Genomic DNA, 16,667 nt, shown 5'->3' with positions numbered 1-16,667 from the left:
TGCTTATGAGTACATAGACATTTGTGAACAGGTACATGTACCTCTACATATGTGATCTTACTTTAGCAGTGGTACATGTGCAGGTGACTACATAACTATATAGCACCCTATCAAACTGACGAACGCGAACACGGTTGCGGTGACCTACGTGGTGTTAGATTCGTCCTGTCAATACATTTTTACAAAATTGTGGCACCACACCACGATCCCATTATACATGTATATCCATTTTGTAAACATTGCTGATGCAAAGTGCGCAAGGAAAAGACAGCTCACCAGAACTCACCGACCATCCTCTTATAATTCTCCTCCTGGGTCATAGCACTTGTGGTATTTTTCCCTGCACGATATATGTCAACGGCGTGTGCTTATTTTATAGGCCTTTATGTAATATCTATGAAGATGCATAAATCCTTGCATACGTGGTTACCCATAACCCTGGATAAAATTTTATGATCATTTTTTTTTTTTTTTGAAAACTTTTTGATAGGAATTTTTTACAAAAATGAAAAAAAACAAAAAAATGTGCAATTGGTAAAAAAAAGGGTGTTTCTGGATGCTACATTTTGTTAAGAGCTCTTCTTCACATACTATTATCAGACGACAAAAAAAAAAAAAAAAAAAAAACCGGGTGTAAGTATAATATTTGTATAACTGCCTCAACGATGTTGTCAACACTGAATGACCATTTAACCGTGTAACATATACATTTTAACAAATAGAAAAAAGGCCACATATGGCATTTGCTCTATACATGTGAAGCAAAAATAATGACAAATAGATTAGTAATGGATGGTACTGTTCACCAGTTGGGTATGCTTTTAATTCGTTAACCTCATCTCAAGTGGCTTCATTTATTTTTCATTTTACCCCATTACACGCCTGAGTGGCACAAGAAAAAAAGAAAAAAAAAAATTGCATACGAATGAACAATATACAGATTTAAACATTTCTGCCTATCTCCTATCACTGTTTTTGTGAAAACATTTTTGTGATATTTTTTCTTCACTCAGTTGTGAATGCATAAATTTAAACAAAACATTTTGGAGAAAAAAAAAAAAAAAAAAAAAACTACACTTCACTTCTGTAAGTTAGTTTCGTATTATGCCACGTTTTCACATTATGTTCCAGTAAAATGACATAACTTTTTTTTTTTTTTTTTTTTTAATTTTTTCTTTATTCGAACTCACGAAAGATTCTCGAATATTACCATTATCCCTTTCTCATAGTAGCCAATTATGTTCCTAAGCACAACAACCCTTGCCACTCTCCCCTGCATCATTTGTGTATTTCTACTGAATTGCTTCTCTTTATATGTGGCTTGAGGCAAATATGTATGTACTTGTGCATTCTCATAGGGTATCGTTATCATCCCCGTTTTATATTTCTATTCCTGTGCCCTCGCGTTGAAGAGCAATTCGAGCGCGATCGTATAATAAGGTCACCCGCTCCGTGCACGTATATTCACATACGTATATATACATATATAAATACATATGTACATATACATATTTATGCAAATCTTAACGGTCGATTTGTGTTAATTTTAGCGCCATCCCGCACTACTGTATCCTTCTTTCTCCACGTCCATCCCCCCACGCGCATAACTGCGTTGCTAATTTGATGATCTGCTGTTCGGAGCTCGAACAAAGGTGAAGCCAAGCCAGTCGTGTTCACTCAGCTTACATTCGTAATTTCGGTTTGAGGATATCCGTCCTGCTCCGTATCCTGTCGAAGGTTGCATCGTCTGCACAATTTTGTTCTACATGTGAGGTTCTAACAATTTGAACTTCCGCCAACTTATCACAAAAGTGAGAAAAAAAAAAAAAAAAAAATTGAAGACTAAACGAGGGCAACTGAATAATAAACACGCATCAATAAACAGAATTCAGAATTCTATCACCACACCGCGACGACCCCTGTGACGGTATCATGACAAGTTCATGAGATTTCTAAAACTCCTTTTAGATACCTCATTAAAAGGCTCCAATTGCAGCAACCATTACGTTAACACATTTATAAGGAGAAGTTCCATTTTGAACAAGATGAGTAGCCCCAATTGTGAAGAGAAGGTGCCAGAGGAGGAATTGAAGAAGGCTGAAATATTGTGCAGAGAGTTAGACGAACTAAAAATTCAATACAAAGAAGTGAAGCACGCAAAGGCAAACTCGATTAAGGATCTGCTAGATATGAATTTAGAGAACTCAAAAAATATTATAAAAAATTTATTCCTCAAAGATAAAAAAAAAAATTATTTCTTCCTATGTACAGTAAACTGGAAAACAGTCGACTTAAAATATTTATCCACCATTTTTAAAACGTCCAATTTAAGATTCGTTGATGAAGGAAATTTAAAAAGCATGCTTAATTTGTTGCCAGGCTGTTTAACCCCTCTTGCTTTAAAATGTGATCAAGAAAATCTTGTGAAATTATATTTTGATGAGGAATTGAAGAACATGGAAAATATAATTGTCCATCCAATGCACAACTACAGCAGCTTGTACATGAAGCAGGAAGACGTGGTCAAATTTTGTGAGTTACATAACCATGCCCCGGAGTACATCCACATTGAGGAGGGGCAGAACAAAATGAAGAAGGAGGACATGCATCTGGAGGAGCAGAAAATGGAAAAGCAAAAGGGGACCAATGCTGGAGGAAGCGGCGGGAACGCTGGAAAGGATGACAATGCGAAGGATGCCAACATACTAGGTATCGTAGCTAAGAAAACGGTGAACTTCTCTGAATGGTACACACAGGTGATCGTAAAAAGCGAGCTGATAGAATACTACGACATTTCCGGGTGTTATATCCTCAGACCTGCTTCGTACTATATATGGGAATGCCTGCAAACCTTTTTCAACAAGGAAATAAAAAAGTTGGATGTGGAGAATTCCTATTTCCCCCTCTTTGTAACGAAGAATAAATTGGAGAAGGAAAAAAATCACATAGAAGGTTTTAGCCCAGAAGTTGCATGGGTAACAAAATATGGAGATTCTACACTTCCTGAAGAAATAGCCATTAGGCCGACAAGCGAAACGATTATGTATTCAGTTTTCTCCAAGTGGATAAGATCACACAGAGATTTGCCCCTTAAATTGAATCAGTGGAACACAGTCGTCAGATGGGAATTTAAACAACCTACCCCTTTTATCAGGACAAGAGAGTTCCTATGGCAAGAAGGACATACGGCACATAAAAATGAAGAAGAAGCTGTGAAAATGGTTTTCGACATACTGGATTTGTATAGAAGATGGTACGAGGAATGTCTAGCTGTTCCAATTATTAAAGGAATAAAAAGTGAAGGGGAAAAATTTGGAGGAGCCAATTTTACGTCCACTGCAGAAGCCTTTATAAGTGAAAATGGACGAGCCATCCAAGCAGCCACTTCACATTACCTCGGTACCAATTTTGCAAAGATGTTTAAAATCGAATTTGAGGATGAAAATGAAAAAAAACAATATGTACATCAAACCTCCTGGGGGTGCACCACCAGATCTATTGGAATTATGATCATGACCCATGGGGATGACAAAGGATTAGTTTTACCACCCAAGGTTGCCAAATTTAAAGTGGTCATTGTTCCAATTTTATACAAAAATACAGATGAAAATGTTATCTTCAATTATTGCAAGGATATCGAGAAGGTATTGAAGAATGCCCAAATAAACTGTATCCTTGATGACAGGGAATTGTACTCTCCTGGATACAAATTTAACCACTGGGAATTGAGGGGAGTGCCCATAAGGATTGAAGTGGGGCCCAAGGATATTCAAAATAATTCTTGCCTTTTCGTAAGGAGAGATACAAATGAAAAGTTCAATGTGAAGAAAGAGTCTGTTCTGCTGGAAACACAACAAATGCTTGTAGATATTCATAAGAAGCTTTTCCTAAAAGCGAAAAAGAAATTAGATGAATCCATTGTTCAAGTGACTAGCTTCAGCGAAGTTATGGATGCACTTAATAGGAAGAAAATGGTCTTAGCGCCATGGTGTGAGGATATATCAACAGAGGATGAAATAAAGAAAGAGACACAGAGATTATCTCAGAACCAGGCTAACACGGAGACGTCTCTCTCCGGCGCTATGAAGCCTTTATGTATTCCACTAGATCAACCTCCACTACCACCCAATACTAAATGTTTCTGGTCAGGTAAGCCTGCCAAGAGGTGGTGCCTATTCGGAAGAAGTTACTAACCATTGGCCTTTCATTCCTTCGTCTTTTCTTTCTTTCTTCCTTTTTTTTTTTTTTTTTTCTTTTTTTCTCCAAACCGATTGGCAATCCACTTGTGGTATTCTCAAAATGCAAATTACGTTAACATAGGGTGTACGTTTTAACCATTTTTATGTACATGTTTATCCCTGTAAAAACGATTTATTATGTGACGGTCTAGTTTACCTTTTAATATGCCACAGTCTTGGATAATCGGATAGCTAACTTTGGCCTTGTTTAAAGGGAGATGCGATCGAATATATCGGGTGCATTTTCCTTATCTCATCACTTCCTTTTTTTTTTTTTTTTTTTTTTTTTTTGTATCATATTCATTATAATGATACAAAAATCACCAACAATGGGAAATGTATAAAAATTTTGTACAAGCCTTCGACAAATGGGGTTAAGAGAGTGCGTGAAGCGAAATTAGACCCATTCGTTTTTTCATGGTTGTAAATAATACTTCCCTTTTTTTTTTTTTCGAGCTCCCTTTTTTAAATTCCTAGTTGTAAAAAATGTGCAAAGTGGTTCCTCACCCCTTTTCCAAACCAACTGTATGTACAACATTGTACCTTAAAGAATATTAGAATAGCTTATACCAGGTTATGTGTAACAATCGGAGCTGGCAACTGGGGTGATAATTTACACCACGAATAGGGGAAGTCCCATCCTCATATTCAACATATAATAACTCTCCGTTGTGTTGTCCCCCACGAACATTTATAGAATTGCCCTACATTTCAAAAAGCGAATTTTGCATTTTTCCCAGTGGACCAAATATTATTATCTCAGTTGTCACTTCGAGTGTTGTTTCGAATATAGGCATTGTGCTAATCTTCTTTGGGTTGTAAAATGGGTTTATGCTACCACCCCCCACCCCCAAATGTGTAAAATTCCCTTTTTTGCGCCTCTACCAGAATATGGCAACTGTCCCAACGAATGGCCAGTTACTCGTCATTCTTTAAATAGGTGTATATGGACTCCTCTTAAACGAATAAAAATTAACGTTATTTTTATCAGTTAGGAAAAGGGAAATCCTTTTTTTTTTTTTTTTTTTTTTTTTTCTCAAATGGAAATGCTAAAAATAGCGCTTATATTCTTCATTAATATAATTGGAAGTGACCCATGTATTTTCTTGAGGGGTATTTTCCTTGCACTTTTCTATAGGTAACGCACTGCTTATAAATCGGTTTAAAATTTTTTCGCATTTGTGGTTAATGGGGGAGGGGGTAGCGCCACATATGCAATATAAATAGGAATCTAAATACATGTAGCAATTTTTCTTGGTGATCATTTTTTTTTTTTTTTTTTTCCATTTCCCAATTGTCGTTCATCCCCATTTTTTGAAACCCATAATATAGAATAACGCGCATTATTGGGAACAAAATTTTCATCCCCATATGTAACATATAAAGGAGGAAAAAAGGCTTAAAACCATGGCGTCAAATGTTTTGTTCGAAGATCGCTTTGTGATAAGCAGTGTAGATAATTCCAAGTTTGAAAAAGTCAGTAGAATTAAAGCGAAAAGTACAGGTTATGACGCGGAATTAATTCTTGATGTCCATTCGGAGTTGTTTAAAGTGGAGGAAAAGAAGGTAAAACAATCGTGGAATGAGTTATTTTTTATTTTATTTATTTATTATTTTTTTTTTTTCCCCTCTCCCCAGCGTTCATGTTTTGCATTCCATTGTGATGATGCTCTTTCAGCTTCATCGTATGGACGTGGCGTATATATGAACACACCGTATTCGCTCACCTTGCACCACCTTTGATAGGCTATTTACTTGGCTCTACAGGACAAAATTTTGAACAAAAATGATGATAAAATATGGGAACAGAGCGAAAACATTGCTTTGAATAACATAGAGTACATTATGAGTGGCAGAATTTTTAAGTTTGAAGAGTTGTCTTCGGAAAGGAGGTAGGTTTCGCAGACGCGACCACGAACATTCGGGATGTTGCACCAAGTGTTATAATTCCCTTTTAGTATGCAATCCGGTATGCGTACTCACATAAATGCTTCCCCTTTCCTAGGACCGTTTACGCCTCCTTCGGCGGACTCATGATGGCCCTGACAACTGACAAGCAGTTCATCGGAGACCTAGAAATTGACATGAAAATTTATCTGCTCACGAAAAATGTGGACATTGAAAGGACGTGAAAATACTCAACGATCGCAAATTACCAGTGCAAATAAGAGAAAGTACACCTCAAAATAGAAAATGATGAACCTTAACAAAAAAAAAAAAAGGAGGAGCACTGAATAGGGAAAGAAAACTACTTCGCAGATTGTGCTTCCATGCCAGTTTCTTCATCCATGTGAATTATTATTAACCCTCTTGGAGCCAAAGTTTTGTTTTCCCTTCATTTTTTCAGTTTTAAAAGAATCGACCAAGTCACGCCTTTGTCCGATTTTATTACTTTAAATTCGGCTGACTCAGCCATTTAAAATTTTTTTTTTTTTGTCCACAAGTGTAACCATTTTAAATTTAGCGAATATTTCCTAGCACGTGCCACGTTCAAGAAGGCACCAACCCCTTTAGGTATTCACCACCATTGCAGGAGAACGTAAAATACATATCTGTTTGTACGTGTGTTTACATACACGTATGTGTACGCACACTTAATTCCCCCTTTTTTTTTTTTTTTTTTTTTTTTTTTTTTTTTTGAATTACCTGTCAATATATTATAAAAAAAAAAAAAAAAGCACTACAAATTACTGCAGTTATTAATTTTTGTTAATTATATGTTCGTTGCTATTCACGCGTATATTATTATACGAAAATTAGTAGTACATTAATTTTCTTTAAATGAAAAGTGGAAGTGACCATTTGGCTTTCTTCGCTATGAAGCATTCATACTTTATTAAAAAAAGGAAGAAATTTTTGTCCAAGTGAAATGCAAATTTTCAAATTGATGTAGCATCCAAGGCACACATAAAAGGTGTGAATGGGAGGAAATGCGCAAAAAAAAAATGAGAAGCAAGTGACCCTGCGATGAGGCAAAATAGGAAATTATGTAAACAAAGAAGACAGAAGTAGTCATATGTGATCACCAAGGTGGAAATGGCAACGCACAGTGCAAGCATATATGTACATGTACATATATATGCCTGTGCTTAACTGAAAAAGTGTGTAAAATAAAAAGGAGCAATAAGTTCAGTTATAAAGAACTATTCTGCCGTCGTTTTTCACGCATAAAAATGTTCCCCTCCTTCATTCCATGCACACCTTTTGTGTGAGGCTTTTTCCTTTGTGTAAGGAATATACCCGTTTGTATGCGTAATTTTATGGGTCTTCATCCGTTGAAAGGATTTTTTTTCAACACTAGTTCATTTGATCCAATCCCACCTTGCATCATTTTACATAATCGCCCTCTGAATTATTCTTGTCAAATGTGGATGAGAAAAGAAAAAATAAAATAATTAAAGACAAAGGAAATCACACACTTGGAAATGTATCATGTTAGCCCGACTTAAACAGCAGTATAGCTACTTGTCCAATGTAAAAATAAATAAAATTCTTAGTTTCGTGTGTAACATATGACCCGAAGTTTCTGCCCACTACGCAATGCCATGTTGGGTCATATTTTCTGTCAAATTCTTTTTTTATATGGGCTGCAATATCCTTTTCGACATTATATTTTTGTAAGGCCTGATTGGCACAATCGATAGCATCAATTTGCATTTCTTCCGTCATATCTACATTCTTGACAACGGCATTTTTGTTTGATTTTCTATCCGCCATTCTGTTCGATTGATTATGTATATAAGAGGGGAAAAAAAAAAAAATTCTCTTTCCTGTGAAAAACTTTTTATTTCCAACTTGGTAACGTATATGTTTAAATATAAGTGTGTGAAGATTTGCTTTTGTTGTCACGCCGGAAATATGTATGGGGAGGTTCTCTATATATCATTACGTGTTCTTAAAAGATGCTAATACAGTTAGTATGCTCATATTACAATCCTCAAATATGATAGCACAAAAAACTTTCGTGTGGAGTGTGCTCCTTCGTGATGGAATAAATGGGAACAAAGTGATCCACTTTTTTTTTTTTTTTTTTTTTTTTTTTTTCTCTCTCTCTATCTTTTCTTCTTTTCCTTCTGTCGTTTACAAAAGTGTTTCCAAATGAATTGTATGCGTTTCTTCTGAATGATGAAGAGATGAACAATAGAGCGGAAAATAAGGAAAGAAAAGTGTGGCCAAGGTGAGGTAAACTTGAGGGGAAAATAACAAAAAATTGACGAAAAAACGAAGCAAGCATCGAGTGTACATTTGCCTACCTATGCCAATCCGCTGCTATTTTTTAGCAATATCATGTTCACCTCTTTTTGTAGTGCCGTAATGTGCAATACAGAGAGTCCTATATTTTCGCTAATTTTACACAATCGAGTAAGCGGCTTTATACGTATATACAAAAGAAAATATAAAATTGCGAGCATGAGTGTGTGCGTGCATATATGCATATTTTCACATGGACGTAGCTGGTGACACGACATTCATGCAAGGCATTTGCAGCGGTGGAAATCGGTGAATCGCCACTCCCATGCGTCTAAAACGTACTCATATGGTTCTTCATAAAGAAGATCGCTTGATGGTTAAATTATCCCGCAAGGAGGAATTTAATTATCCCATGTGTGTATGTTTGTGCTTGTGGCATGAGTACAAAACTCGCGTGGCTGAAGGGAAAACTTGTGTGTATGTAAATATATATACGTATAATTTATTCATTTTGTAGCATGCTTATGCATACGCTCCATGAAAATACTGGGCACACAAGAGCAATCCAGCGTTCCTTTTGCATGACGCTAATAACTAATTAACAGTGTGCAATGTGATGAATTATGTTATTGCGAAGAAAGTAAACTGCGAAAAATGCTGTGCAATTTTTTTTTTTTTTTTTTTATTTCACGTGCACATATGGCTTAAATTGCATTGAGGCGTAAAATTAGTGGCATATGCATATGCGGGGATCTCCCAAGGCAAGCCAAATTTTTTAAATGAAGAAGAAAAACGTGCCAGATTTGATTTTGTATATATTCATCCCTTTCTGCTAGGTACTAATTTCGCCATATATGCTTCGTTGACATGTGTGTCCATCCCTTTTGTGCGTTGGCTTCTTTTGTTTTCGTGTTTCGACCTTCTTCCCACCTTTTCATTTCCCCCCCCTCGTTCTTACGCCACTGGTGAACCGTACCGAATTAACGAAAAGTTAATTAAACTGTTGAATAAAAGACAAAAAAAAAGAACAAAAATGGGAAAACCTATTTAAGCGAAAAAAATGCACACACACGCTCGCGTGCGCTATGTATATAATACACATTTACACATTATGTTTATGTATGTTCGCCCCAAGCGAGTTATAGGGAATGATCACCACGTACATAACAATAACGGAAAAACAAAAAAAAATAATAAAATGAGCATGGGATGTAACGAATTAGCAAATTAATGAAGCTGTACACTTGATTTTTCTTCATTTCTCTAATGCTTTATTCATTTTTCACTTTTCTTTTTTTTCCTCTCCCTTTTCAATATGTGTGTATTTTCTGATTGAACCAACTTGAGGTTGCTCCAGGGAGATCGCTTGCTGACATATCTGAAACTTTAAAGTACTCTGAATTGGTTAAGAACATTTTCGTGATAAAGTACGTCGAAACATACTGTAAAAACGCTGTCCCAAATAACATAAATCGCTGTCTCCAATATGTATCAAAAATGTAGCAAACCATAAAAATTATGGGGAAGGAAAATATGTAAAACAGTCCACATATGTACATCTTTTTTAAAAAATTACGAATGGTAGGAACCTTTGCCACTAAAAATAAATTGTTTATATTGACGTGGTATACAATAGCTAGTAGTACTCTTAAGGCTAGTATTATGTATCCCGTAATGTTATCATTGTCGAAGAATTTGGATGACGACTCCATGATGTATGTATTATCCAGGATGACTAACACGACCTGCGAAGAGGGGGGAATGGCAAAAATTGTGCTCAGCGCCGACGGGTGCAAGGGTAGCAGAAAAGGCTACAACGTCCAATATAGAACGCCGCAGTGTGTACACGTGGAGGGGGAAAGAAATATATACATATATGTATATGTATATGCATACATTTATATCTTTTTTCGCGAGCACTAATGTGGTAAAAAAAAAAAAAAAAAAAAAAAAGCAGAACGATATCATGCCGCTTTAACATTGAGCGCCATTCTACAATTCAAAAAAATGCACAATCTCATTGAAATGCCCACTGATGCGCTATACACCCGACTCGTGCATCACTTTTAGAAAAAGAGACAAACTAAGCAATGAATTCGCTGAACACCTTAATTTTGGCATCGCACAGGTCGCAGCATTCTGCATGGTGTACGAGCTCAAGCATGTATGAACATTTATATATGCCGCCCGCTCACCGCGGCTGCGCCCCTTACGTGAAAAAAGGTAATGACGGCAAATATCACCTTGATCCTTGCAAAAATGTCGAAGGAGGCCTCGAAAATTGTCAAGCCGTAACTCAGCGAAAGCAACATGGTACACATTATAATTTGAGCCAAAAAATTCAATAGGTTGAAAGAAATTTTAAAAAGCTCAATTCCAATTCCGTTTTTTGAATATACCAACAAATGAATAAGTAGCAAAGAGTTGGATACTAGCTGCACCAAAATTACAGAAGCAACACACACGACCATTGTATGCTTGTGCTCCTTCGACATGATGTTCTGCATTATTTTGCTACCATATTGTAAAATTAAAAAGATGTATAGAATTGTTAAAATAAAAGTGAGAAGGGGAGAGTATAACAGCTCGTAAGAAAAATGTGAATTGTTTGTCTGGAATATATTAACCTCATATTCTATCTTGAACCCATCATTTTCGTATATGTAATCTATCACTTTTTCGTATAACCCATTTTTATACAAATTATTGTACATGTTGGTAAAATTCTTCATATTTTTAAAGTTGTAATATTTGAGGAAGAAGGATATATCTTCTATCTCCCCCTTTGTAAAATTGTTTTCGAAAAAGAGGAGTCTCTTAGGATTTTTCAAAAGCGTATTCTTATCAAAATTGTATGATTTGTAGAATTTGGAATTGTCGCTATTATCGTCATCATCATCCGAATTGTCATTGTTGATGATGTCCTCATCCCACGCGGCAGACGCTAGACTCGAAATGTTCTTCTTCTTTGCGGCATTTAAGAAATATTCCCAGTAAGCTATTTTAGCCTTTATATTTAGCTTCAAATTACGGATAAAACTGTGGTAACAATCGTCAAACATTAAAAACCATACGTGTACACGGTGTGTCGTTTTCGCACTAATGTTTACATAATCGTAATTAAAATCCTTTTCATTTGTAGCAGAAGCGTGACTAGATAACTCCGATTGCAACACCTTGTTGTTTTTTAATTCACTGTGAACTGTATTGAATGATATGGAATATTTATTACTCATAAAATTATTTATGTTGTAAGTTTTGCTGTTAACTAGATCAGAGTATTTAAAGTGAAAAGGTATCTTTAGCCTATGGACACTTCTTAAATTTCCCAAGGCTAGACACTTTTCCCCTTGATTTACGTAATTCTGTTCAATATCCAGCATTAGCGTTACTCTCTGGGATATGCCATGCAGGTCATTGTTTGTCAATACATGGTATGCATTATCATAATCCATGTGAAACAACTTTTCCATATGGTCTCCCCCATCAGTGGATGATTTACTGCTCATTTTGTAGTAGTAATAAAGCAACTTTGCAATAATGTTATCCTTAAGCTTCATTTTTATATTAAATTGGCAAGTCCCTATGCTGCAGCTGAATTTTGTCAAGTAGTGTATTTTTTCATTTTTCCTAATATTGAAGCTTCCATGGAACACTTTGCCTTGCACTTGGAGGAGGGTTGTAAGCAAGGTAAGAATCCAGAAAAGGAGCACGTACAAATTTTTTTTCGCCATTTTATGGTCCTCTTTACGTCACTATGTGTTGCTTCTATTCGGCCAAAATTTCCCTATACAACTACGTTGATTGCTTTTTTTCTTTTATGCAGCACATGTAGTTCGCAAGAATGTCATAGTCGACTTGTCAAGGCAATTTCAAGAGAAAAGAATATGCTGCGTCTTCGCGTGTAGAAATATTGCTTCGTAAGAAACCATATATGTGCTACTACGCCTGTCGTGGTGCATATGAACCTTATCATACGTGTGTGCTGAAAATCACGTCCTAAAATGACACACAAACATTTTCCACACTATAGGGCGAGGAAGAGGCAACCGAACAAAATATTCCTTTTCTGACTAAATGTTAACACATGATGTGAATTATCTAGCATTATTAAAAGAAGAAAAAAAAAAAAAAATGTACGTACAACTTAAAAGAAAGGACTGATGCAAAAAAAAAAAAAAAAAAAAAAAAAAAAAAAAATATAGCAACATGAAACAGGAATGCACCACTGAAACAACAGCAAAAGGGAATAACAATAAAATGCAACAAAAATAAGACAAGCAAAAAGCGAGCAAGCAAAAACCACCAGGAAACTAGAACTGGACAAAGTACATTTCTATAATGTTTTAAATATAAAATTGTGAACTGACTCACAATAGGTCATGGATTTCGTAAATAATGAACGTTTAAGTTCATTTAACAACATATGTTTTTTTTTTTTTTTTACCTTCCGCGGGTTAATATTACATCATAAGGATTGTCTATGAAGAATAGTGACGCCTATTTAAATGCGTGAAGGCAACTAGGCTGGTATAGAACATGCCCCCCCCAAAAAAAAACACACACACAAAAAAAAAAAAATAAATAAATGGATAGGGAGGTATACAGGGACAAAACTAAAATAAAAAAAAAAAAAAAAAAAAATTCTCTAAGGTTTTTCAGAAAGGAACATTATAGTATACCCACTTGTGGTTACACTTCTTCTTCTACTTTTTTTTTTTTTTTTTTTTACTCCGAATGAACACAGTTAAGTGTTCCCAAAATAAACCCGAATTGTTCGCACGGAACTTTTTTTTGTGGGGGACACGCTACTTAAAGTATGTTCTGCATGTTTATGCAAAAGTGTAGATATGCATATACATATATGTATACATTGTTTCCTGCATTACCATTTTAATTAAGCATTTTGATTACGGACATTTCTTTTTTTTGAGACAGATTAAACCTATTTGCCACACCGTGTTATAATATTTTCCATTATACTGACAAGATGAGCTGTCTTACATTTATGTTGACATGCAAAGGAATAAAATAGAGAGTTCCAAAAAATGAACCACGTCCAAGATTCATATTTTAAATGTAATTCAAGCTTTAACAACTCAACCTCTTAACAACTAAAAGTGATTTTTTATATTTTAAATGAATACATTTCTTTTCATTTTTCTGTCTTTGTACAGTTTCACGTGGGAGAAAGGATATGCCTAAATTTGCTCGCGTGACTTTTCCACACGTCTACATAATGATTCAGTTGTACGGTGCTTATTAAGGCTCAATATTGATTATTAGAGTATATAATAGGTACTTGTCCCCTTTTTTTTTTTTTTTTTATACAAATTTGGTGCTTATTCAAAATGTAGAGATTTTTTCTCAAAATAAAAAGCGTAAGAATGAGGTTTTCACAAATGCCCCATGTGAATGTACATTTTTAAACATTTTCACGTGACTTCATCTTATTCGAATATATATGTTGTTAATACAAAAAATTAAAACAGGAGGGGAGAAAAAAAAAAAAAAAAAAAAAAAAAAAAAAACTTTGAAATGTGTGTAAAAAGCTAGCTGTTGTGTGCGAAATGGCTTTTCTTTTTTTTTTATTTTATATATATATTTTTCCTACCATATATGTATGAATAAATATTTGCATGGTTAAAAAATGCTTCTTATTAAAATGACGCTTTCGTTTTTATTCTCAATTAATGTGTGTAACATTTTTTCGTAATTATGTGATGTTAGTGAAGAGTTTTTTTCTTTTTTTATGTGAGCTTTTTTAAGTGTTGTAAAATTTGTTGTCTTTTATATTTTTTCGTAAAAGTTTTCATATATGGGCAAATATATATATGTGCTTATTGAATGCCTATTGACGCCCCTCATTTGTGCCGAAATATTATTTTTTGTTCATGTTCCATTTTTCTTTGTACGTTTGTTTGTCTTCCCTTTCATTTTTAAACGGTATCACAGTAGCGAAGTTGTTTTAAAAAAAAAATGTTTCGTCTTATTGATCGCCCAATATTTCTCCTACAAATTCAACACTAGCATTAAATACGCAAGTTGGAAAAAACGCGATAAATGCGTAGACATGCCTGAGTACGTACATATGAACGATCAAAAGCAGAAGAGAAGGCAACACCGAACATGTCGAATTTGCTTCTCACGAGCTGCAGCTAAATCTCGTGTTAGGAGCCTCTTAGTGGGTGAATTTCTTTAACGACACAAGGTTCTCTTCCATTCACCTTCAGAATATAGAATAAAAAGACCAATAGTACCGTTTTTTTCGGAAAGAACTACTGGAGCGTTCTTGATCAATCGTCGTACCAATAGTAACGAAGTAGAAACACGAACTGCAACCATATCACGCCCCCCCCCAATGAGCAAAATGTCGGATATATCAGACTTTTCCGAAACTGAAGAGTTTTCTGAAAATGAGAAGCAAAAGAAATTATTCCAAAAGGACAAGTCCAGAAACTCCACTCTCTCACAGAATTATACAACAGACAAATCACAGATGTTCAGCAAAAACAGCAGCATGCGAAGCGTTGACAGTAATTTGGAAGTGAATGGAAAATTATCTATTCAAAAATCAGGAACATTCGCATCAACACAAAATGCCGTAACGAAAAAGGGGTCTCAAGATGATCATATGCTAGTTGGAAACGAATCCAAATCGTTTAAAAATTTATATAGTACCTCTAAGCTGAATGAAGAAGGGAAACCCAGTCCGACTCCCAGCCCCAATTCAAGAGTAACGGATTGTGTCATGTCCCCACCAAAATTTTTTCTGTCGCATATTTATCATGATAATAAAGTGTTTACAAAAAAGTATGGCCACTCAATAGTAGAATACGAAAATGAGTTTTTCATATACGGGGGAATCAATTCGAAAAATGAATATTTGGACGAGTTTCTAACATTTACTTATGGCCTCAACACATTTACATCTAAAAAGTTGAGTGTTAATCCAGGGAAAAGAGCCTATTCGTCTATGACTTTAACTTACAATATCAATAACAACCCATCCTTATTGCTATTTGGAGGATTATGTGGGCCAAACGTACTGGCAAAAGATTGCTACATGTATGATTTTATGGAAGACACATGGTCCAAGTATACCTACAAATTAGAGTCCATTCCAGGCACGAGATATGGGCATTCTTACACCTTCTGCTCTAGAACATATACGACCGTTATTTGGGGAGGACTAAATAGAAATAACGAATTGCTAAATACAGGTCATAAATTTATTAATGGAGAATGGTCAGAAATAAAGCATAAAGGGATATGCCCATCGGGAAGAGTCTTTTCTTCCATGGTTTGGCTAGATAGAGTTACAAAGGAAAATGTCAATTACAGTTTTCTCTATCTATTTGGGGGTGACACGACAAATAAGGGGACACCAACAGATGAGTTATGGGTATATAATTTCAACCATGAGAACTGGACAATGGTGAAGAATTCCTCTGGGGAAACCCCTTGTCCTAGGTGGAAACATGGAGCTGTTATTATTGATAAGAATATGTGGATCAGTGGTGGGTTATGTTCCGGTTGGTTTTCAAATTATTCCATCCCTGACTTGTACGTATATGATATACCTTCCAATTGTTGGTTTAACTGCCAGATAGCATCCAAACAAATTCATAATTGTTACGATTATGGTACGTTGAATTTGCATTCAGAGACAAGGGCTTTCTTCCTGTTCGGAGGAAAAAATGCTAACAACGACCCCACATCAAATGTGTGTAGATTTGCACCTCTGTGCACCAATGTATCTATTGTAACTATGAGAAATGAGATCAAGAGATTTTCCAACTATGTCCTTGAAGTAAGAAAGGAGTCCGAAGAAACGGCAAATAATGTGTCGGAAATGCAGAAAATTATTCACACCTTCAGCCTAGATATAAAGGATTTCAAGATATTATTTGAGGCTCTCACGCGAAGTATACAAATGCTTAAGGAAAACATAGAGAACGTGGATAGAGAAGTGGCCCTCCTGAAGCAACAGATTCCTGTAGTTGAAAAGAAGGAGGAGAATACTAAGAAGGAACCCGCAGTGGGCGCTGAGGCCTCAGCCAAGGAGCCAGTTGCTGACGCAGAAGTTAAGGCAAATGAAGTAGTAAAAGCGGAGGGGCAATGACATGCCGATCGGGCGGGGAGATCCTAAGCAGAGTGGCATGCGGCGAACTTCATCTAATGCAATTCGTGCGGTTGTTTGAATTACATCACTATTGTATCGGTTTCGTTTTCACT

At 35.6% G+C, this 16,667-nt stretch overlaps 5 protein-coding genes across 5 annotated transcripts; 3 read left to right on the top strand and 2 right to left on the bottom strand.

The window, feature by feature from the left end:
* Positions 1-2,045: 2,045 nt before the first annotated feature.
* PKNH_1433300 (proline--tRNA ligase, putative) lies at positions 2,046-4,193 on the top strand (the record flags this gene model as incomplete). The annotated part of the gene is made up of 1 exon (XM_002262179.1): positions 2,046-4,193. One exon carries the CDS (start codon positions 2,046-2,048, stop codon positions 4,191-4,193), a length of 2,148 nt encoding a protein of 715 aa, XP_002262215.1.
* Positions 4,194-5,645: 1,452 nt separating this feature from the next.
* PKNH_1433200 (DNA-directed RNA polymerases I, II, and III subunit RPABC3, putative) lies at positions 5,646-6,370 on the top strand (the record flags this gene model as incomplete). Its single annotated transcript, XM_002262178.1, has 3 exons — positions 5,646-5,804; positions 5,985-6,130; positions 6,244-6,370. 3 exons carry the CDS (start codon positions 5,646-5,648, stop codon positions 6,368-6,370), a joined length of 432 nt encoding a protein of 143 aa, XP_002262214.1.
* A 1,303-nt stretch (positions 6,371-7,673) lies between these two features.
* On the bottom strand, positions 7,674-7,955 carry PKNH_1433100 (dynein light chain 1, putative; the record flags this gene model as incomplete). The annotated part of the gene is made up of 1 exon (XM_002262177.1): positions 7,674-7,955. The coding sequence occupies one exon, from the start codon at positions 7,953-7,955 to the stop codon at positions 7,674-7,676; it is 282 nt and encodes a 93-aa protein (XP_002262213.1).
* A 1,784-nt stretch (positions 7,956-9,739) lies between these two features.
* PKNH_1433000 (integral membrane protein GPR180, putative) lies at positions 9,740-12,163 on the bottom strand (the record flags this gene model as incomplete). Its single annotated transcript, XM_002262176.1, has 2 exons — positions 9,740-10,174; positions 10,643-12,163. The coding sequence occupies 2 exons, from the start codon at positions 12,161-12,163 to the stop codon at positions 9,740-9,742; spliced, it is 1,956 nt and encodes a 651-aa protein (XP_002262212.1).
* Positions 12,164-14,799: 2,636 nt separating this feature from the next.
* PKNH_1432900 (uncharacterized protein) lies at positions 14,800-16,554 on the top strand (the record flags this gene model as incomplete). The annotated part of the gene is made up of 1 exon (XM_002262175.1): positions 14,800-16,554. One exon carries the CDS (start codon positions 14,800-14,802, stop codon positions 16,552-16,554), a length of 1,755 nt encoding a protein of 584 aa, XP_002262211.1.
* Positions 16,555-16,667: the final 113 nt, after the last annotated feature.

This window comes from Plasmodium knowlesi (assembly GCF_000006355.2).
Source record: "Plasmodium knowlesi strain H genome assembly, chromosome: 14".
In the NCBI taxonomy this organism is placed as follows: domain Eukaryota; phylum Apicomplexa; class Aconoidasida; order Haemosporida; family Plasmodiidae; genus Plasmodium; species Plasmodium knowlesi.
Note: the sequence above shows the minus strand (reverse complement) of the source record. Positions and strands in the feature narration are given on the sequence as shown.